General features: G+C 43.3%; 1 protein-coding gene across 2 annotated transcripts in view; it reads left to right on the top strand.

Annotated features, from left to right (window-relative positions):
* Positions 1-2,229: 2,229 nt before the first annotated feature.
* The window catches only part of jakmip2 (janus kinase and microtubule interacting protein 2), a 70,760-nt gene continuing 49,184 nt past the window's right edge, over positions 2,230-23,805 (top strand). For both annotated transcript variants that reach the window (XM_056284465.1, XM_056284464.1), the window contains exons 1-6: positions 2,230-2,358; positions 5,355-5,609; positions 7,405-7,647; positions 13,847-14,056; positions 19,714-19,812; positions 20,141-20,287. In XM_056284465.1, coding sequence (XP_056140440.1) covers positions 2,230-2,358; positions 5,355-5,609; positions 7,405-7,647; positions 13,847-14,056; positions 19,714-19,812; positions 20,141-20,287 — 1,083 coding nt within the window. The remainder of the gene's footprint in view (positions 2,359-5,354; positions 5,610-7,404; positions 7,648-13,846; positions 14,057-19,713; positions 19,813-20,140; positions 20,288-23,805) is intronic.

The raw sequence follows: 23,805 nt of genomic DNA, 5'->3' as shown, positions 1-23,805 counted from the left end.
CCAGCACGGAGATCGCTGGTTCGAATCCCCGTGTTGCCTCCGGCTTGGTCGGGCATCCCTACAGACACAACTGGGCTGTGTCTACGGATGGGAAGCCGGATGTGGGTATGTGTCCTGGTCGCTGCACTAGCGCCTCCTCTGGTCAGTCGGGGCAAATTACAGGGCTCCTTCCTGTGTGTATCCAAAGTTAAAAACAACTCAGCTGGTGACAGGGAATAGCGTGATCCTCCCATGTGCTAAATCCCCCTGGTGAAACTCTTCACGGTCAGGTGAAAAGAAGTGGCTGGCGACTCCACATGTATCGGGGGAGTCATGTGGTAGTCCGCAGCCCTCCCCGAATCGGCAGAGGGGGTGGAGCAGTGACCGGGGATGGCTCGGAAGAGTGGGGTAATTGTCCGGATGCAATTGGGGAGAAATATGGGGGGGGGGGGTTAACCATTTCAACTTTAGACTAGAGTCAGCTCTTGACATAGTGGCTCCTATGAAAACTAAAAAAAAAAATCGCAAACTACAGTAATACCCTGGAAGACTGAGCAAATATGTTTGCTCAAGAGGGATTGCTGTAGAGCAGAGCGAATGTGGGGAAAAAAGTAAGCTTACACTCCATGGCGAGATTTTTTAGAAAATCTATATTTGTTTATAACAAAGCTCTGCGCTGCGCAAGGCAGGCTTATTTCTCTGGCATTATAAATGAAAACAAGAACAACTCCAGAGTCTTATTTTCCACAATCGATTGACTTATAAATCCTCCCCAGTCTCATGAGCAGTTATGCCCTGCATCTAAATTAAATTCATCCGATTCATCATTCATCTGGCTTTAAAAACCAAAGTCCAAACTCGCGGTAGCTCAGGAGGTTAGCTACGCTATAGCAACAAAATACGCCCGGCGAGTCCAAACTCGTGGTAGCTCAGGAGGTGAGCTAGGCTAGCTATCGCCATAGCGGTTTTTTTTATATATATATTATTGAACAATAGAAAAATTTACAGAAAAAAACAAAACAGGTATATCGTATCGCAAGAGCAACGAAATACGCCCGGCGAGATTTTGTGTCACTTCTGTCTGTGGCTATATCCCATCTAACTACAACCGACTCGGATCGGGCAGTGACGTGGTTAAAATGCGAAAGTTATAAAGGAATAAATTCCTCTTCCCACCAGTGGGAGTTGCTAATTGTAATGGAAAGACATTAACCCCTTTCTACTCCCCATCCAGGAACAATGCCAGGTTTTTTTTCCCCCCTCCCGTGGTCAACTGAGCCAGATGCAACACTGAGACTCAAACCTTTAACCTCAGTGTTGGAATGCAAGCATATTCGTCTGCTGTGCTACCATCACAGCCTAGGTTTTATGACTTCTCTGGATTTGAACTGAGGAAATTAATTCTCTTATTTTCAGACAATTGACGACTCTCATTTTACATTACAGTAAGTTGAAAGTTGTCAAAGCAAGCATGCACTAACTCTGATTCACATGCGAACACACATGGATGCTTATTTTACTGACATCCTAAGTGCTACTGACATGGCAAACAAAGCTACAGTGTGATAGATTTATTTGTTTGAATTTGGCTCCAAAACATCGTAAAGTAGAAACACTGACTGGAAGTTTGTTGTGAGTGAGACCATAGACTGGTGAAGCAGCAGTACAGAGCTATTCCATTCTTAAGTTTCACAGTGACCCTCGCCCTTCTAACCAATCGGAGGAGCTCAAAGCTCCTTGCTGTTAATCAACTTTGTGCACACAAATTGACATGCTTGCTTGTCAATTTTTGGGTGAAGCCCCCTTTGCAGAAGACTTATCTGTCTCCGTTGGCCAATGAAAATAGTGATGTACTTCATCTGTAATTTATAAGCTATAAGAAGGAAACCCCCACAGGAGCAATGGGCTTCATTCATGAAATGATCTTGTGCACAAAGATAACGATCTTGCTCATTTCTCCAAAGTTATATCTTGGAGCTTAAATGGGTAAAATTAATAAATTTGTTTTTATAGTATTGTCAGTGTTACTATCTGGCTGTTTTAACTAAAACGTTTTTTTTACTATTAAGGTAATTTATAATATGTCTCCCTGTCTCTCTCTTTCTCTCTCACTCCATGTCTCTCCTATAGCCCTCTTGTCTATAGAAGAATGAAGAAGAGGAGGAATTGGAAACCAGAGAGGGCCTCGGAATATTTCTGTGAAGTCTTGATGAAAGCAGGGGAGGAGGAGCTGCACTAGTGTTTCACTCCATGGCTAAGAAAGGGCGTGCAAAGGGCGAGAAGCCTGAGGCGCTCATCGCTGCCCTTCAGGCAGCCAACGAAGATCTCAGGTCAAAGCTGACTGACATCCAGATTGAGCTACACCAAGAAAAATGCAAGGTACAACATCAAAATGCATGTGGATGATCCAAAGAGTTTCTGACTGACATTTAGGAAGTTGTAAATGAGACATGTATATTCAAGTGGTTTTGTTTGGAAATAACATTGATATGGATGAATCAGAATCATGTTTACTGGCCATGTACGTTTGCATAAACATGGGATTTGACTCTGGTTTCATGGTCCTCTGAGTGTGCAAGTTTAACATTTAATAACAACACTACAACACAACAATCTTCAGATATACACACAACGATTGACTATATACAGGTGAACTAAGGGGTGATAAGGTGAAATGGTGCAGAGAATATACTATCAGAGATGCTGAAATAGATGTTAGCAGGTTACTTACATACACGTCTAAGGTAGATGGACATGACAGAGTGCCAGTATATGTACAATGTACAGTATAGTAGATACAAAATGGTTGGCTTTATTGACAGTGTTAAGCGTCCACTTGAATGACAGCCCACAGAAAGAAACTATTTTTGCATCTAGTTGTTTTGGGGTACAGTGCTCTGAAGCCCCTGCCAGAGGGGAGGAGTTGGAACAGGTTGTGACCAGAGTTTGATGGGTCTGCAGTGATGTTGCCCGCCTGTTTCCTGAGTCTGGAGGTGTGTAAGTCCTGAATGGAGGGCAGATTGGCACCAATGAGTTTCTCTGCAGACCTAACTGTCCATTGTAGTCTGTCCCTGTCCTGTTTGGTGGCCGAACCAAACCAGACAGTGATGGATGTGCAGAGGACAGACTGGATTACTGCAGTGTAGAACTGAATCAACAATTCCTGAGGCAGGTTGAATTTCCTGAGCTGGTTGAGAAAGTACATCCTCTGCTGGGCCTTTTTGATAATTGTGTCTCTGTTGGATGCTCAGCTTAGGTCCTGGGAGATTGTGGAACCCAGAAATCTGTAGGTTTTCACTGTAGACACCGTGCTGTTGAGTATGGTGGGGGGGGGCAGTGTTGGGGGGTCCTCCTGAAGTCTACTGTCATCTCCACTGTTTTGAGTGTGTTCAGGTCCAGGTTGTTATGACTGTACCAGAGGGCCAGCTGATCAACCTCCCGTCTATATGCAGACTCATCCCCATCCCGGATAAGGCCAATGCTGGTTGTGTTGTCTGCAAACTTCAGAAGTTTAACAGACAGGTCACCTGAGGTGCGCCAGTGCTGATTGTCTGGGTGCTGGATGTGATTATCCCCAGCCTCACCAGCTGCCTCCTGTCTGTCAGGAAGTTTTTAATCCACTGGGAGATGGGGGCTGGAAAAGTGAGCTGGGTGAGTTTAAAGTGAAGGATATCTGAGACGATGGTGTTGAGCACTGAGCTGAAGTCCACAAATTGGACCCCTGCATATGTCCCTGGGGAGTGAAGGTGTTGGAAGATGTAGTGCAATCCCATGTTGACCGCATCATCCACTGACCTGTTGATGCAAGTTAGTTACCATTAGGTTTCTATCAAAGGGCCTGAAATACTTTCGGGAGGGTGGGGGAGAAGCCTAGCCTGAGTGGCTAAAATGTAGGAGGCAGACTCAAATTATTTCCATAAAAATTATTTATTTACAGGGTGTAGCTACATATAACACAAAATATGAAAAAAAAGTAAACGAACAAATTAACACTTAACTCATCTGAACAAACTCAACTCCCAACAATTGAGTTTTAACTAACAAACAAAACTCAACTCATAACAATTGACCTGAAATTAACATCATGTGCACACGTCTACACCCTGACATCGTACAGCCAACTAACAACTCCTAAGCTACTGCTTATATACTCCTTTGGAGTTGATCAGCAGCACCGAGTTTAGGCTGCAACACTGTGGCAGAGAAAGCCAACACCTGGAAATGATTTAAGATTGATGATGGGACAAATGGTGTGTTCTCACCCACTTTGTCGCAGGAGCATACAGTCTGTTCTTTGCCCTTTGTGGGGCAAAGTTAAATTTCATTGTTTAAACTTGTTTGTTCCATGCTGCTAAAGGCTTTTAAGTTACTATCAATATTTAAAAAAAACTATTAAAACAAAATAAAAATCAGCAAAAACATTCTAAACTCTTATTTCATGAATGCCACTCTTGTTCTACAATGCCATAGCATCAAATGGAATCTCAATAATGCTGTAAAGTTCACAAACCTCTGCCATCGCCTTTGGAATAGTCAATTTCTTAGAGGTGCTTTATTCCTTTTTTTTATTCCTTTTTTTATTCCACAAACTGACAAATAAAAATTTAATAAAAGTACTAAAATCTGAGAGACTGAATTTTGCCTCTAAAATGTCTTGCTGATTTCTTGTCAGCTGAAGTGGAAATTCAACGCATAGTGAAGCAAGACAGAAAAGGAATAAGCTACCAATCCTCAGTTGATAATGGCTAATGGTCTGCCACCATGTACAATTCACAGACCAGGGTGGCTAACTAAATTTACAGACTGAATAGCAAGTAGGAAAGGTCATGTGACGGTGTTCTGCAGTTATACATAAAACAGATGAAATTATACAAAGACAAGAGGAGAAAAGGATTGGACATGCATGCATAAGGACTCATTGCAATGGTTGTGTGGTGATGACAAAGTTTTCCAAGGGACAATGTGCCATAGACATTTAAAGAATAAGTGTGTACAGGTGATTTAGAAAAATTGAATTAATCCACCATTTTAAGACTTGAATTGAATGTCTTCATAACTGATTACAGAGTTTGAGTTGCGTCCTTTCTGTGAAACCCATCATGCAAAATCAAATTTCTAGGCATAATAACAACCTGTAAACTTTTAACTAAATAAATGACATGCAAAAAGGGAAATGATTCAACAAAGGGATCATTATCTACACAAAGGTATCTGGTTGGAGCAGAACAGTCAGGGGATGGAAATGAAGCAAACTTGAGAAATCAAACCAAACCAATATAATATTATCAAAGTCTCTCTCTTTTTCTGCAACCCCCCCTCTTTCTTCTGCACCCCCCCCCACCACCACCATCACCCCACCCCCACACCCACTGAAGGTGAACAAGCTGGAGCGCGACAAGGTTCAGGAGGTGAAGCGGGTACGGGAACAAGAGCAGCACCGCCACACAGCGGCGCTCACAGAGCAGCGGGCCAAATGGCATGAGGAGAAGCAAAAGGAGCTCCAGGCTCTCCGGGAAAACCTGACACGGCAGCATGAGCAGGAGCTGGCCCGCCACGCCAAGATCAAGGACCAGGAGAACCAGCGTCTCAAAGCTACACTGAGCGCCATGCGCGACGGCAGCGGCGAGAAGGTGAGGTTGGGTGAGGGGCGACAAACTGTTATTTTATTTCTAGAGAATTGATATGGTGCAGGTACCCGGGAATATTACAGGTGCCATTTATATTAGTTCGTCTAATGCCATGGATTTAGATGGGAACAAAACATGTCCCCGCTAAAGGATCGACTTTAATGACACAAGAAATAATTTCAAGGATTGCAAAAAAGAAAGAAAACAGTTTGTCACATTCCACTAATCATCACATCTTGTCTGCTTTAAGCCTACAAATAACATACATAATGTACCCATTTCTGAGTTGATGGGATACATATTAAAAGTCTGTACATGTGTGCATATCACATTGTTAGTTGTATGATGTGGGATGCCAGTATTTTTCCAATTCGGAAAATACTCGGCAGTCCACATTCAGTGACTGACTTTAGTGCATTACAGTCTCCATAATTTTGAAAATCAGTTGTCATTGCCAAATTCTCTAATGTGTTTCCAGTTTCACTGATCCATTTCTAGTTGAAAGAGCTAAGCCCCAAGTCCCATGACCTGGTCTCCAGCATGATAGATGGCTATGCTAGCCCAGGGGTTCCCAGACTTTTTACTCAAAGGTCCGCATCTGATTTTTATTCAAGGTCAGGGGTCTGGAACGATTTGTGATAACAAAACATTTTATCAACTCATTTATAACTTTTGTAATAATTTATTACTTTTATAATCTGCCAAGACACACCCTACTCTGCCTCTGATTACCTCTAATCCTAGCGGAAACTCGCGTACCGGTAGGCACTTGTTACTGTCATTTATGGTAGCGCTGGTTTCTCTCCTCTCCTCTCCTCTGCTCTCTGTTTCAATGAGGGCGGGGCTCATCCCCCCCCCACACACACACACACACACACAGAGTGGAGCAGAGTAGAGCAAAGGAGAGACAATAAACCAGGTGAAGTGAAGATAGCGTTACTGGAGTTGAGGAGAACTACATTTGTTACATTATTGTAAGTGCAATGAAAGCTTTGCACCACCCCCAAAGCAAATTCTTCGGTGTAACATTATTACGTGAACTCTGCAGCAACATCACACAAAATAGACAACATTACACTTCATAACGTATTGTATCACAAGGTATGGACTGGATTGACTTGCTGTTCGGTCCAGATGCAGACCAAGGTCTGGACTGTTAGAAGCCCTGTGTTAGCCTTTAAGCCAACTGAAAAATGCACGTTTGAAATGGAGGGTGGATCTAATGTCTGCACACGGAGCCAAGTCGTCTGACTTCTCCAACCAAAGACAACCAGTGTGACAGGGCCAATAACATGATATGAAAAAATTGGAAGAGAAATTTGCTGCTTTGATGTGAAAGCATGGTAACTTAAACTTTAGCAATTTTGCAATTAATTAGAGGTGCCAATGGCAATTTATGGCCCGAGCAAGCTTCATAACCCACAGGACAATGAAACCCTTTCAAAATCCATATAATTCCTCCATAATTTAAAAGGTAATTTAACATCTGTTTTTGTAAAGTTGTTATTTAAGAGATGCAAGAATGTAATCTGACAGCAATTTACATGGATATGCATTTGTAAAGTGGAAAATTTTGAACTGGTGAACAACACAACAAGCTAATATCTGACTTTAAAAGCATGCTAAATAGGACCTTAGAAAATGTGCATTGTTTTAACACATGCTATATAAATGAAGATTTTGAATAGTATTATTAGTAATCATAATTACATCGTTTTATTTTATTGTTGTTATTCTGCAAAATCATGTCAGTGTCAATGCCAGTGACTCATCAACTCTTGCTCTCCTACCCCCCCAGGTGCGTACAGCACTGACCCTAGAAGCCAAGGAGGAGGCGCGCCGGTTCTTCGACCAGGAGCGAGTCAAGCTCCTGCAGGAGATTGCTGAGCTGAAGTCATCCAAAAAGCAGACAGATGAGGCCCTCAGCAACATGATCCAAGCAGACAAGATGAAGGCTGGAGACCTCAGGGTGGAGCACCAGCAGCACCAGGAGCAAATCTCCAAGATCAAGTGGGACTGTGAGAGGGACATCCGCAGACTGGTAAGCAAAATAACTTGAAGGTGTTATAATGCAAGCTTGAGCTGAGTTCCCTCAGGTGTATGAATACTAGGGCAGTACACTGCCTACCAGGGTTGTTTCCCTTCAGAGTTGGGGAAAGCCCTTCACACAATGCAGATGGTCATCATAGAAACTAACAAAATCTTGCTGCATACTCACACTAGTATTATCTTTACTGACTCTACTACTACTACTTTCATAGTACTTAACGTAGTGCTTTTTAGTACTTAGATATTACCTTTACTGACATGATTACAAATACAATCCCAGTATTAAAACATATACTTGTTGGAGAGTACTTCTGTATTAAATATTCTCAGGGGTGAGCATATTGCTCTTTGATTTTGTTAATCTAAGAATCCAACTTCCTATCTTGATGTCAGTCATTTCTCAAACAAGATTGGCTCAAAAATTTTGGACATTGCTGCTTGAATTTGAACTTTGTTATTTTGCTTCTCCAAGCCTAAACAAATTCATTGTGTGGGCACTTATCTGTTCTCTGATCTACTACTACTACTACTTTCAGCTGCTGCCGTTAGGGGTCGCCACAGCGGATCATCTGTTTCCATCTCTTCCTGTCCTCTGCATCTTCCTCTGTCACACCAGCCACCTGCACGTCCTCCCTCCCCACATCCATAAACCCTCGCTTTGGTCTACCTCTTTTCCTCTTCCCTGTCATCTCCGTATTCAGCATCATTCTCCCAATATACCCAGCATCTCTCCTCCACACATGTCCAAACCATTTCAATCTTGCCTCTCTTGCTTTGTCTCCAAACCATCCAGCTTGAGCTGTCTCTCTAATATACTCGTTCCTAATCCTGTCCTTCTTCATCACTCCCAATGAAAATCTTGCATCTTCAACTCTTGCCACCTCCAGCTCTGCCTCCTGTCTTTTCGTCAGTGTCACTGTCTCCAAACCATATAACATAGCTGGTCTCACTACCATCTTGTAAACCTCCCCTTTAACTCTTGCTGGTACCCTTCTGTTGCAAATCACTCCTGACACTCTTCTCCACCCACTCCACCCTGCCTGCACTCTCTTCTTCACCTCTCTTCTGGACTCCCCGTTACTTTGGACAGTTGACCCCAAGTATTTAAACTCATATGCCTTCATCACCTCTACTCCTTGCATCCTCATGATTCCACTGTCCTCCCTCTCATTCACGAATATGTATTCTATCTGTTCTCTGATAAGTGATGGATTTAGCAGGTAAAATTAATGAGGAATTGCAGCAAAAATATTAGTTTTTCGCAAGAAAGGACACTTTTAGAGAGGAGCAATCTAGTTCCATATTGACACCAACAAAACAGAAAGCTCACAACATTGGTGCACTTTTACATATTTCTCCTTTTGGAGATAAATGTGGCAATATTTTATGAAAGAAACAAAAACAACTTTTGAAGCCACACAGGCAGGTCTAAGCATGTGCACGCTCACATGAGAAGGCGCATGTGTACATCTGTGGTACACTGCTGTTTTCACAGAAGTGCTTGCTATGTTTTCTTGGAATAATGTTATGGCTATATTAAATTATTATGGTTGAATGCATGTTTTATTCAGTTTTATGCATGTTTTAATGTCAAACTGATTGCGGATTCTTTAATTCTGAGAACAAACGGGAATTTGTTCTCACATGCCCAATTTCTCTGTTTAAATATCTCAACAACAATCTATCTTTGATGCTGTTATGACCCTGGGGGATGTTTGTTACACATTATTGTGGATGTGGAGTCATGTGAAAATGATTGTCCGACTGTTTCTGTGTGTGTGTGTGTGTGTGTGTGTGTGTGTGTGTGTGTGTGTGTGTGTGTGTGTGTGTGTGTGCGTGTGTGTGTGCGTGCACGCGCGCATCTGTCCATGTGTTGTCACAACCTGGCTCCTGGGCCATGACAAATATGACACACCATTCATATTGAGACACACCATTAAACTGAGACACACCATTAAATTGAGACACACCATTAAACCAAGTAATTTATTTAACAAAAGTAACTGAAATGTAAGCGTAACAAAAGATCACCAAGCATGGGATGTGAGTGTCAGCAGGGTCAGTAATGTAGGGTGTGCATGGAGGGTAAGAATTGGGTGTGAATGTTGTAGAATGCATAAAATAAGCGAAGGAGAACCAAGGTAAAACTCAAGTCTGCCACATCACCACATCTCTGCAGGGAGAAAGAGAGAATGAGTAACAGAGCCTAGATTTATAATCTGGGAATACCAGGCCCAGGTGTCAGCAGAAGGCACTGCAAACCATCCATCCATCCGTTATCCAACCCGCATCACAATCGGGGTTACAGAATGCTGGAGCCCATCGCAGCAGTCATTGGGCGGCAGGAGGGGAGATATCCTGGACAGGCCGCCAGGCCATCACAGGGCCAACACACACAAACATTCACACCTCAGGACAATTTAGTATGGCCTATTCACCTAACCTACATGTCTTTGGACTGTGGGAGGAAACCGGAGCACCCGGAGGAAATCCACGCAGACGCGGGGAAAACATGCAGACTCCACACAGAGGATGCCCCGGGATGACCCCCAAGGTTGGACAAACCCGGGGTTCAAACCCAGGACCTACTTGCTGTGAGACAACCGTGCTAACCTCTGTGCCACTGTGCCCACCGCAAACCATCCCACAATTATTCTACCAGTTAACAATGACGCCACTGACTACCAGCAGGGGTCGTCACAGTGTCTAGCTATGTGTGTATGCCTATCTGTTTGTGTATCCATCCATCACTATCCTGTTGTCTTTCTGTCTGTTTGTGTGACTGTCTGCATGTTCATCAGCCAGTTTATCCTTTCTTTTTGGGGGGGGGGGGGTTCCCCCTTTTTCTCTCAAATTGTACTTGGCCAATTGACCCACTCTTCCGAGCCACCCCGCTCGGTGCTCCACCCCTTCTGCCGATCCGGGGAGGGCTGCAGACTACCACATGTCTCCTCCGATACATATGGAGACGCCAGTCGCTTCTTTTCACCTGACAGTAAGGAGTTTTGCCAGGAGGATGTAGCGCATGGGAGGATCACACTATTCCCCCCAGTTCCCCCTCCCCCCCTCGAACAGGCACCCCGACTGGCCAGAGGAGGCGCTAGTGCAGCAACAAGCATACATACCCACATCCGGCTCCCCACCCGCAGACACGGCCAATTTTGTCTGCAGAGACACCCGACTAAGCCGGAGGCAACACAGGGATTCGATCCAGCGATCCCCATGTTGGTAGACAGTGGAATAGAGACTGCCATGCTACCTGGACAACCCCAGTTTATCCTTTCTTATATCCTTATCTTTTCTGTGTGTCTGTCTGCAAATGTGTCTTTGTGTGTACCTGTCTATCTGTCTTTGTGTCTGTCTATATGTCCGTTTGTCTGTATATGTGTGTGTTTCTTCTGTCTGTCTGTCAGTTTATGCTTTTATCTTTCTTTCTGTCAATCTGCCCATGTTTGTGTCTATGGGACCAATTTTCTTGAAAGTGTTGGCACAAATTACAGTCAACTGTGTGTACAGGGTGTGGCGAGCGTACTTTTGGTACTTTCATGGCAGGAGGTACATGGCACACCTTGGGCACATTTGGGAAGGGGGTGGGATTAGGAGGAATATAATATCAGCAGGTGTGGTTGGGGCTCATAATCTCTCTATTATCACAGTATTATCACAGATAGGCACACACACATAGCTAGTGGGCCTGTTAGCCTAATAATTTTTGTGCACAGTTATGACTGTATTATCAAGGACCTCTTTTAGTTGCAGTGATTCAAAACCTTTGAAAAACGTGTTTTATACCCCAACTGATTGCTAACTCCTCAGCTGGTTTTTCAACCAAAGCCCGAGCACTGAAGAAAGTGAGATACACCTGGCAGAGATCTGCACTCTATCGAGTGCACTCTTCTAGTTGTTATTGCTTGTTTTATATTCCAGCATAGTTTGTGATAAGCTTTGTAAACAAAAACAGACATAGATTCATGTAAGTTATCAATTGTTTCATCTCTTGTTAAAAGGTTTTGCAGTTAAAACAACAATCCTAAAGATAAACTACTCTCATCCAAATTGAGAGTTGTAGCTCTGAGAACTGAGATGAGTACAACCTATAATTGCTTTCTCCTGCAGTTTCCTATGACGTGCCAACTGTCTAGGACAGCTTCATCCTCCATTTCTGAAATTGAGATAAAGTATAAATAACAGGGGCATCCGGGTGGCCTGGCAGTCTACTCCACTGCCTACCAACATGGGGATCGCTGGTTTGAATCATCGTGTTGCCTCCGGCTTGGTTGGGCATCCCTACAGATACAATTGGCCCTGTCTGCAGGTGGGAAGCCGGATGTGGGTATGTGTCCTGGTTGCTGCACTAGCGCCTCCTCTGGTCAGTCGGGGCGCCTGTTCAGGGGACAGGGGGAACTGGGGGGAATAGTGTGATCCTCCCACGCGCTACGTCCACCTGGTGAAACTCCTCACTGTCAGGTGAAAAGAAGCAGCTGGCAACTGCACATGTTTCGGAGGAGGCATGTGGTAGTCTGCAGCCCTCCCCGAATCGGCAGAGGGGGTGGAGCAGCGACCGGGACGGCTCAGAAGAGTGGGGTAATTGTCCGGATGCAGTTAGGGAGAAAAAGGAGGGGAAAAAAGTAAAAGTATAAATAACAGTGTAATATGACAAATTATAACCATAGCAGGCATACGCTTCCTAGTAGGTCTAGAAAATACTAAACATTTCATGAGAGATGAACATACCGTTACGTGCATTTTGCATTTACACCTGACATCACAGGCAAATCTCAGCATGGACAATGGAGATGTATAATAATGTCAGGTGTAAATACTACATGGCCAAAACTACGCGGACACCTAAACCAAACACTTGTTGAACATCGCATTCCAAAACAACAGGCATTAATATGGAGTTGGTCCCCCCTTTGCTAGTATAACAGTCTCCACGCTTCTGGGAAGGCTTTCCGCTAGATTTTGAAACATGGCTGCAGGGATTTGCTCCCATTCAGCCACAAGAGCATTAGGGAGGTTGGGCACTGATTTTGGGGAGAAGGCCTGGCTCACAGTTGGCGTGTTGGATGGGGTTGAGGTCAGGGCTCTGTGCAGGTCAGTCAAGTTCTTCCACATCAAACTTGGCAAACTATGTCTTCATGGACCTGGCTTTGTCATTGTCGGGCATTGTCACGCTGAAATAGGAAAGGGCCTTCACCAAACTGTTGCCACCAATTTAGAGCAAGAATGTCATTGTGTATTGTAGATTTCCCTTCACTGAAACCAAGGGACCTAGCCCAAAACATGAAAATCAGCCCCAGACCACTATTCCTCCTCCACCAAACTTTACAGTTGGCACTATGCATTTCAGGCAGGTAGCGTTCACCTGACATCATACTGTCAGATAGTGAAGAGTGATTCATCACTCCACAGAACGCCTTTCCACTGCTCCAGAGTCCAGTGACGGTGTGCTTTACACCACCCCAACCCACGCTTGCCATTGCGCATGCTGATTTTAGGTTAGTGTGTGGCTACTCGGCCATGACAACATATGTCATGAAGCTCCCAATAAACAGTTTTTGTACTGACATTTTTTCAAGAGGCAGTTTGGAGCTCAGTAATGAGTGTTATAACTGAGGACAGATGATTTTTACTTGCTACATGCTTCAGCACTTGGCAGTCCTGTTCTGTGGTCTTATGTGTTCTACTGCTTCACGGATGAGCTGTTTTTGCTCCGAGACGTTTCCACTTCACAATAACAGACTTCTCGCTGACCAAGGCAGATCTAGCAGGGCAGAAATTTGACCAACTGACTTGTTGGGGAGGGGGCATCCTGTGACAGAGCCATGTTGAAAGTCACTGAGCTCTTCAGTACGACCCATTCTACGACTGGTGTTTGTCTATGGAAACTGCATGGATGTGTGCTTGATTTTATGCATCTACCAACAGTGGAATGAAGTAACCAAACCCACTCATCAAAAGGGGTGTTCACATACCTTTGGCCATATACAGTGTATAATCCAGCTAAATAAAATTTAGACACCATCTAAATAAGAGACGCATGTTAATGCCAGGTGTAAAAAGGGGTTCTTTATCAATTCTTTGGGGAGGGGTTAGAAGCTGAAGGAGTAATTAAAAGTTGAATAATTACAAGTTTTGCTTATGGGTTTATTTATTGATTTTCTGTTACCGCCCTGTGCTTACACCAGGTGGATGAAATCAAATCTAAAGACCGCACCATCTTTGCTCTTGAGAAGGAATTGGAGTCCACATCAGGTTTCCTGCAAAAGCTGCAGTTGCAGAAGGATGCCCTTGATGAACAGCTGTTCCTGGTGAAGGAGGCTGAGTGCGGTCTGGGAAGTCCCAAAAGGGAGATCCCTGGGCGAGCTGGGGATGGGGCCGAGCACTGTGGAAGCCCGGTAAGTAGAAAAAAAAAGAGCAAAGTGCCTTACTGTATACTGATCTCATACAACAACCTTCAAATGTGCACCTTTGAATTCGTTTTAATTTATATTTAATTTGCATATTGGGTATGGATTGGGTTTCACTTACCAGTCAGTTGTGAATCCTATAATTTCAAGATAGACAACTTGAGCGTTCAGTTTTGGAGAAGTGACAAATCACCAAAGGTTTTCACTTGATACCAGTGATGTGGGCTATACGAGCACTTTCCTGATTATTTGAAAAGTATTGATTCCATACAAAGTTCATAATCCATGTATATGCACTATGCATGCACTGACATATCCAAACACACACACACACATAAATTGTATTGTATTGTAAATTGTATCTGGCCAATTACCCTGCTCTCCCGAGCCGTCCCGGTCGCTGCTCCACCTCCTCTGCCGATACAGGGAGGACTGCAGACTATCACGTCTCCTCCGATACATGTGGAATCGCCAGCCGCTTGGTTTCACCTGACAGTGAAGAGTTTCACCAGGGGCATGTAGCGTGTGGGAGAATCAGGCTATTCCCCCCTGAACAGGTGCCCCGACCCATCAGAGGAGGAGCTAATGCAGCGACCAGGACGCATACCCACATCCAGCTTCCCACCCGCAGACATGGCCAGTTGAATTTTAGCGTTTGATGCCTTCTACTTTTTAGTTATGTCACCTTTTTGGATCATAGTAAGATTATAATTAAAAAAAGTGTATTTCTAAAAATATGCGATAATGAAAAGGCCCTGCCCTTTCACCAAGCAACTCTGTATGAGCACATTGAAGAGTCATACTGAAAGAAACTTGATGCTTTGTCCAGAAAATCCTCCCTGACACACTCGAGTAAAAGCGTATGGCATGAGAGTTCATTCTGCATGATTTCTGTTTTCTATTATTTGTAAGTCTGATCAGATTTGATCAAACGTTGATGCTATGACATGAGAGGATATTAGACCACATCAACATTGAACTTATTTTACTTGCTAAAATTTGTAATAGCCTGCCACGCTGTTTTTCATTCATAATTGTGCCTGTGAGTTTTTTTCTTGACCCATAGATACTCACAGACTTCATCATTACCTTCACTCTCTTTTGATAAAATTAGCCGTCGATTGTGTGACTGATTTGATCAAAAGAGAGTAAAAATAATGATAAATGAAGGTAATATCTCTAAGGCTCAGCCTTAGAGATAGGATGAGGAGCTCGGACATCCGGAGAGAGCTCGGTGTAGCGCCGCTGCTTCTTTGCATTGAAAGGAGCCAGTTGAGGTGGTTTGGGCGTCTGATCAGAATGCCTTCTGGGCACCTTCCTTTGGAGGTTTTCTGGGCACGCCCAACTGGGGGGAGACCCCGGGGTAGACCCAGAACTCACTGGAGGGACTACATGTCCGATCTGGCCTGGAAATGCCTTGGGATCCCCCAGGAGGAGCTGGAAGGCGTTGCTGGGGAGAGGGACGTCTGGAGTCCCCTACTTAGCTTGCTGCCACCGCGGCCCGACCCCAGAGAAGCAGCTGATGATGAGATGGGAAATAAAGTTGTAATAGCTTTCTCTTATCCCTTTACTCCTGCCCCACTGTTTTTCATTCATGATTGTGCCTGTGGGTTTTTTCTTGACCTATAGATACTCACAGACTTCATCATTACCTTCACTTCCTTTTGTTCAAATCAGTCATTGATTATGTAAAGGAAATGTTAAATGAGTCCATCTTATGGTCCAGCTTACTTGAAAGGTTTATTCTTTAGTCTGATAATTTTATTTAAAATAATTTCATTAGAGAGACAAATGACTCATGGCCTTTTATTAACCAGGACAAAGTTCTTTGAACTTATGTGATTTCAATTGTATGGTGGGTAATTAATTTCAGTCATATAACTCTAGAGACCTGAGATGATACTTGTATATAGTATCAATAATCTCTCCCAAATATATTTCCTCAGTGCCTTTCATGCCTGTGCAGACATGTGAAGATTGTCTGTCTTTGCATTAGCCTTATTCATAAAAGCTTTTTTCTTCATCCAATAACTGTCTTGACCAAAACAACCTTTTCTGTGGCATTTTTGCATGAGAAATGCTTCTCTATTTACAATCAAATCCACAGTCAACAGTTCTTTGAATCAGAGAACTTGACACACATGGCCATGGCTGCAGCCTTTGGGGCGCGACATAATCAAGTGTACCTGAATTGATAAAATTAAAATGTTTGTCCATGCTTGTCGTGACTCCTACATTATTCAAACACTAGATTCAACTAATTAAAAAAAAAAAAGTTTCAAGATACCATTTCAGCAATCCACCATTTTCCAGTAGAGAACCATGGCCTCAGACTTGGAGGTGATGAGTCAGCACCTCCAAGTCTGAGGCCATGGTTCTCTACCGGAAAATGGTGGATTGCTCCCTCCGGGTTGGGGATGAGTTGTTGCCTCAAGTGAAGGAGTTCAAGTATCTCGGGGTCTTGTTCACGAGTGAGGGTCGGATGGAGCGGGAGATTGTGACCAAAAGGGTGAGATTGCGGATACAAGTGGCTGAAATGGGTTTCCTCCGTAGGGTGTCTGGGCTCAGTCTTAGCGATAGGCTGAGGAGCTCAGACATCTGGAGAGAGCTCGGAGTAGAGCCACTGCTCCATGTTGAAAGGAGCCAGTTGAGGTGGTTCAGGCATCTGATTAGGATGCCTCCTGGATGCCTTCCTTTGGAGATTTTCCAGGCACGTCCTACTGAGAGGAGACCCCGGGGTAGACCCAGAACTTGCTGGAGGGACTGCATGTCAACTCTGACCTTGGGATCCCCCAGGAGGAGCTGGAGGGCATTGCTGAAGAGAGGGATGTCTGGAGTGCCCTACTTAGCTTGCTGCCACCGCGAACCAACCCTGGAGAAATGGCTAGTGATGAGATAAGATGAGAGGTTGCAAGATAAAAATAAGAGAAGTTTCTTTAATGAAGGCTGTTTATTTTGTACAGCTGTTCAGGTTGTGTTCCCCTGCTTACAAACAAAAAGAAAAGTGAATCCTTGATACACATGAAAATTAAACAGTTGTTATATTGGGACACATGTTTGCTGTCTCCATAGATATGGAATACGGCGCAACAAGCTGCTGACACTGATCTTCATCAATTATATTTTTCTAAGCTTGTGGTTTTATCAGTGTATCAGCACCACTTAACCAGACACAATTGCTGATACCACAAGCAGAATTTAATTTGTAAAACAAGACAAAAGTGTTTTCAGCTGATGTGTCGTGTTACTGGAATAATGTGTGTGTATGGCACATCATTAGAAACAACTGACCCCAATAACCTTCACAACTAGAAATCATGCTTTTTAAAATGACATTCTACAAATATTACATTTTTATTATCATTATTGGTGTGTGGCAGGTCTCAAAGAGCGATATTTTACTAGGAATGAAAACAAAAACGAGATCATGTATTGTTCTGGAGCGTTATCGGTAATTTGAAATCTCTATTACCGGTTAATTACATTATTTTTTTGCGTTCCATGTATTGTATAACAATGAATGAAATGTGTCGTCACCTGCAATTAAGATTTCACAAGTGTTATTCCAGTTTTACCTCCAAAATCCCAAATGTCTTGGGATTTAGCTCCCATCTTGGCTTGCCTTCATTGTTATGTACTCACTGCCAATGTGCCTCTTCTTCTTCAAGTCAAATAGTTGTTTTAAAAAGGCAAATCTTACATGCTGCCATTTGTTTGGTTGACCCTGTCAAAAATGGTAATCTTGTATCACCGTCTGTTTGATCGTTTGAGTTGCTAACTAATGTAATGCAGACCAACAATCTACAAACATACTTGAGCCAAGTCTGAACCAAGTCTCGTCCGGGGACAAACTGTTGGACTTCTTTTCTGCAAATGGTGTCTCAGTGACTTTAATGTGGTTAAACCAGTGGCACTTGTGAGCTGAATTCCAGTCCGCCTTAGTGGGACTTTCTGCCTCCATCTGATTTCCCTTTTATTTCATTGTTTAAAGAGTTGTGTTCACCCTTTGTTTTTTTTTTTGACCCCCCCCCCCTTTTTCCTCCCCAATTGTATCCGGCCAATTACCCCACGATTCCGAGCCATCACTGCTCCACCTCCTCTGCCAATCCGGGGAGGGTTGCAGACTACCACACGCCTCCTCCGATACATGTGGAGTCACCAGCCGCTTCTTTTCACCTGACAGTGAAGGGATTCACCAGGGGGACATAGCGCATGGGAGTACCATGCTATTTCCCCCCAGTTCCCCCTCCGCCCTGAACAAGCACCCCGACTGACCAGAGGAGGCACTAGTGCAGTGACTGGGACACATACCCACATCCAGCTTCCCACCCGCATAAACGGCCAATTGTGTCTGTAGGGACGCCTGACCAAGACAGAGGTAACACAGGGATTCGAACTGGCAACCCCTGTGTTGGTAGGTAACGGGATAGACTGTTACACTACCTGGTCGCCCCTACCCTTCTTTTTTTTTATCCTTATTTTCCTTGTTGTTTAAACAGATATTGTGTTAAGAGAAGACAGATATTTCTTGAAAATCTTGTTGGCAGCTTGTAAAAAGGCCATTACAAAAAGATGGTACAAGGCAGAACCACCAACACAGGGTGAATGGCTGAAAATAGTGAATGCAATACATGATATGGAACTGTTAACTCACAGGATAAGAACGCAAGAGTAGCAATGTCGAGAGAAATGGGAGAAATGGATGATGTTTGCATGTGAATAGTGCGCTGAATATTTCAGAGAAATGTGTCGACTTCGTGGAGATGGTGCAATCCAGACCATTTTATGGTTTTGTTTTTGTTTTCTTTGTTGTGTCTTTGTATAATGGAAAAACATATTCAGTATCCATCCATTATCCAAACTGCTTATCCTGCTCAGGGCCATGGGGATATTTATCATCCTTCTCCCAATGTATCTAGCATCTTTCCTCCATATGTCTAAACCATCTCAATCTTGCCTCTCTTGCCTTGTCTTCAAACCATCCAAATTGAGTTGTCCCTCTAATATTCTCATTCCTAATCTTGTCCTTCGATATTTTGTGAATGGCTTTTGCGTATAAAATGTGCTATATAAATAAATTTGCCTTGCCTTGCCTTTGTTCTCATTGGTTTAGAAACGCAACAGTTTGAGGGCAGAATGCAAGAACGGGAACATTAAAATATTGGTTAGGCTTGAGACAAACTGATTGGGGGAAATTTTTTTCATTAAGCCCTGGTTTGCTGAATATGAGACATTTTCGAAATAATTGGTCATTGGGCTGCATTTAATGGGAAACCCCCAGAAATAACATAATGAAAGAGCTAAATGGTTTTGACTTTTCTGTGTCTCTCTGTGCCGTGGCCTCTTAACATTAATGCCAAAATAGTAGATGCTTTGTTGAGGAGAGTATGTCACAGAGTATTACAGTTTACTGTCTTATTTCAGCCAACACATTGTGATTTTTTTTCTTTCCAGTTTTAAAATAGACCTTAAGCCCACAGGCCAGCTTGATTTTTTTGATAATTCTTGAGAAATACTTTACTGCTCGTAACATCTCTCTTAGCCTCACATTTTTTCATGGTGAGTACAGGCTAACGTGCAGCAAGCCACTGTGTTGGTGAGAAGCTGACAGTAAATGTTTTGCCTCTTTGTTATGTGTTCTTCAGGACATGAGGAGAAACCAGAGACGCATTGCAGAGCTCAACTCCACCATACGCAAACTGGAGGACCGCAACTCGCTGCTGGTGGATGAGAGGAATGAACTGGTATCATTGGTTTACTTCATGGTCACGTTATCATTGTAATGTCTGCAAGGTCTGATTATACAAATTCTACTCTTGCTTTCATTGTAATCCACTTTCTGGTTGAGCGCTTAATACCTGATGTAAAATCAAAAGGATGACATATGAACATAAATACATCAACCTATACTTACCCATTATTTTTACATCTTCTCTCCCCCATACTCATCTCCTATCTTTCGGTTTGTCTGTCTGCCTTCCCTCTTGCCTCTTGCCATCACTCTGTCCCTGGCCGGCAGCTTTTTCATCTCTCCCTGTGACTTTAATTCTTTCCTGTCTTACTCTCTGACAGCTGAAGCGAGTGCGAGAGTCAGAGAAGCAGTGCAAGCCACTGCTGGACAAAAACAAACTTCTGAATAAGAGGAACGACGATTTGGCCCAGACACTCCAGAGGCTGGAGGAGAAACTCAAGAGCCTGGCTAAGGAGAACTTGGAGATGGTTAGGAGGACGTTTTTTTTTTCTCCCCTCACTGTGAACAAAAAATGCTGAAGTTTTTGTATTACTCTTATGCCTTTTGATGGAGGAAGCAGCATGCCACCAGGGGGATGTGCCTTTAATTTCATGTCAAGATTTCAGTCTGCATCTTAAACAATCCCATGTACCTGAAAAAAAAAAGAGCTGCCTTTTCTGGCAAAAAGTTCCGTATTTTACAGAGACAGATTAAATTGTATTCAGGTTCATCTTGTCATGACTAGCTGCTTCTGTCTCTTTTCTGTCTTGTGGCTGTTAGCTTTTTTTCCCTTCCCCCTGCATGCTTCAATTCCCACAACTTGATTTTTTATCAGTATATCTTAGTATGGCACTGGATAATAACTTGTAATTCCCGTTTTGCCCCTGCTTTTGCTGTGCAGTTAGTGGGGCACTCACTTGGGCAAGTTGGGGCAGGATAATTAAGAATTTATAAACGGATAGGACTTGTAAATGGAATAAAGCCCAGGTCTGCCTTTAGATAAACACTACGGTCACGTATGTGTAAATGCAGGTGACAAAATTCGCATTTTGTCATGCTGAATGTGGGCAATGCAGGATGTGACACACATGGAAATCAGTTTTCTGGTTTGTAGTCCATTTGCGTAGTTGTGGTTGTTGGTTTTGCGATGGGAAAATGTGCACTGAAGCCCAGAGAACGATAAATGTTTTCACATAGTTGTCTGTCTTGTAAATGTTATCATAGTGTAAGCGAATTCGGGGGGCAGTTCGGGAACCGTCGCCACAGCCGGGACGTGAACCCGTTTCTCCCACACCGCAAGCGACAACGTTAACCAGTCGACTAAAGGGTCCGATCCATTAGACAAGGACCAACGTGTCTACTTATCCATGCACGTTACAATAGTTTCATGGACAAATACAGAGGAAGAACATTCGTGTACAAGTTATATACCGTGAAATATGAATTGATGTTATTAATACATTCTCCATTTATTTACGTTCAATGCCCAACTGACTGCCAGCCAGGCAGTACCTCTCTTGAGGGGTAGTTTGTACTTTTCACAGGCAATGTCGTACAATACCGGCTGGTTAGACACAGCGACAATCGACGTCCTCATCCTGGCTCACTAAAAACATCACAGCCAAGTGGGGTCAACCACACACATTTCTTTGCTATTGGTTGAGGCTGTGGATTCGCCTGTCAAAGTTCACTGAAGTTGAACTCCACGCAAAGCGAAGATGCAAATTTCTTTCACCACCGGAAGCGAATGTTTTATTTGCCCCTTCACTTCATAGAATGGAAGTGAATGGGAGGCAAATATTGACCAATATTAATTTCGCGCATGTATGACCACACCCCGGTGCTGAAACGACAAGCTGATAAGTCCATCTACAGAAAATTAATTGATTATAAGTTTGGTGATCGATTAATAATTTTAGTCTTTAATGGTTTAAGCCAAACATTTCCTCAATAACATTTTCACGAATTCTTAAGATGTGCTTGCCTTTCTCTCATTCACATGGTTATAAAATGAATACTATCGGGTTTCTCTCGGCTCCTGGTCAGACTAAGTAATGTTTTTAAATAATCACCTTGGGCTCTGGGAACTTTTGATGGTCATTTCTTTATTATTTTGACATTTTATAGACTAATTTATTAATCCAAAACATAATCGGGAGATTAAAGGATAGTGAAAATGATCATTATCATTGCAGGCCTACTTTATATTGATTTGCACATCATTAACTTTTCCTAGAAGCTAATAGGATTCAATTTATTTATGCATGCTAAATAATCCAGGTAAGAAATTCAAAGAAGGTGGAATCAGTTCATCTGGACACCACGTGTATTGACAGAAACATTTCATCACTAAGTGAGCTCTTCAGTCTAAACTGACTGCAGGTATCCCCACCCTTATAAACAATATAGTTGCATAGCGACCGAAAATATCAATTGGTTTCATATGCAAACATGGGTGTGACCATTAATTAGAGTTACAATGGCCATGTGTACTATTCACAGAGAAGTGTGTTTCAGAATTAGTTGATGGGGTTTCTCATTCTTTGATTGCGACTGGTAAGCTTTACCCTCAAATACAGTGGCACCCGGCAGCCTGGAGCCCAGGTCAGTTTTACTTTTAATATTCTTAATGTATCCCCCTGCACACTGTAACCCCTTCTGCCTTTCACGGGATGATATTAATGATGAATTACTCCAATATACATCACTTATTTTCTCTGGGAATGCGCTGATTTCTTCGTTCATGTTTTGAGGTTTTCAGGCTACTTCCTGGATGGTTCTGAAAAGCTTGATGGGCATAGCAACAGTAACTAAAGGGGGCGGGACTTTGCAAAACGGAATAGTTGCAATCACAGCATTGTAAAATGGCGACATTTGTAATCTTAGGCCCCTCCCCTCGGTTCAGGGATGGTCGTTCCCTATTAACATAGATGGCCTTTTTGACTCCCTGTTCAAATCAGCGTTCGTCCATAACAAGGATGTGCACATTAAAGGTGCTTTCACACCTACCTTGTTTGGTTCGATTGAATCGAACTCTGGTTCCTTTTCCCCCTTGCTGCGGTTCGTTTGGGCAGGTGAGAACACAGCAATCGTACTCGGGTGCGCACCATGAGCGGACCAAACAAGCGGACCGAGACCTTGTTGAAAAGGTGGTCTTGGACCGGTACGCTTCCAAACGCACTCTGGTGCGGTTCGTTTGTGGTGGGAACGTGATACGACCTAACTGCATTAAGTACTGCGCATTTTTGGACTAAACGCTCTCCCGTAGCCAGCTACGCTGTGCATTGTAAAATGAGGAAGACGATACACTTTAGCAACAACAACAACATGCGACCCATTTTCAAAGTGTATCGTTTGCCTGAAGTGATAAATGCAAACGATGTAAAAACCGATGACCAACGCCAAAATCAACCCGCGCAGTTGTCTCTCCATTCTGAAATCACTGCGAAATTACTTGTGGTGCGTTGTCTGTTATTCTACTTCCGGGAGTTTCTGTCGCGTTTTGGAAAATTTGACCAATTGGAGAGCAGGTTAGGACTACGTTCCTCCCGCCCCAGACACATCTGACCAATGAGTGAAATTAACGTTCTCACGTGGCTCGTGCGGCTGCATTTTGGTTCGCTTCATCAACCTATTCGGACCAGAGCAAACGAATAGGTGTGAAAGGGAACCGAACCAGCTGAAAAACGAAACAACGTATCATTCTCGCATCTGATACGAGAGTGCACCTGTCGCCACTTTACAATGCTGTGATTGCAACCATTCCTAAATCCGCCATGAATAGTACAACATGGCCATTGCAACTAGTTAATGGTCACACCCATATTTGCATATGAAACTGATATTTGGTTTCGCTCATTATTCCACTCTGTTGTTTATAAGGGTGGAGATACCTGCAATTGGTTGAGACTGAAGAGGTCACTTACATGAGAGATTAAACGTTTCTGTCAATAAACATAGTGTTCAGATGAACTGACGACATCAGGGCAGTCAGTGCTATGCTACA

The sequence above is a fragment of the Lampris incognitus genome, chromosome 8, assembly GCF_029633865.1.
Source record: "Lampris incognitus isolate fLamInc1 chromosome 8, fLamInc1.hap2, whole genome shotgun sequence".
NCBI lineage: Eukaryota > Metazoa > Chordata > Actinopteri > Lampriformes > Lampridae > Lampris > Lampris incognitus.
The sequence above is the reverse complement of the archived record's forward strand: the minus strand, read 5'-3'. Positions and strand labels throughout refer to the sequence as shown.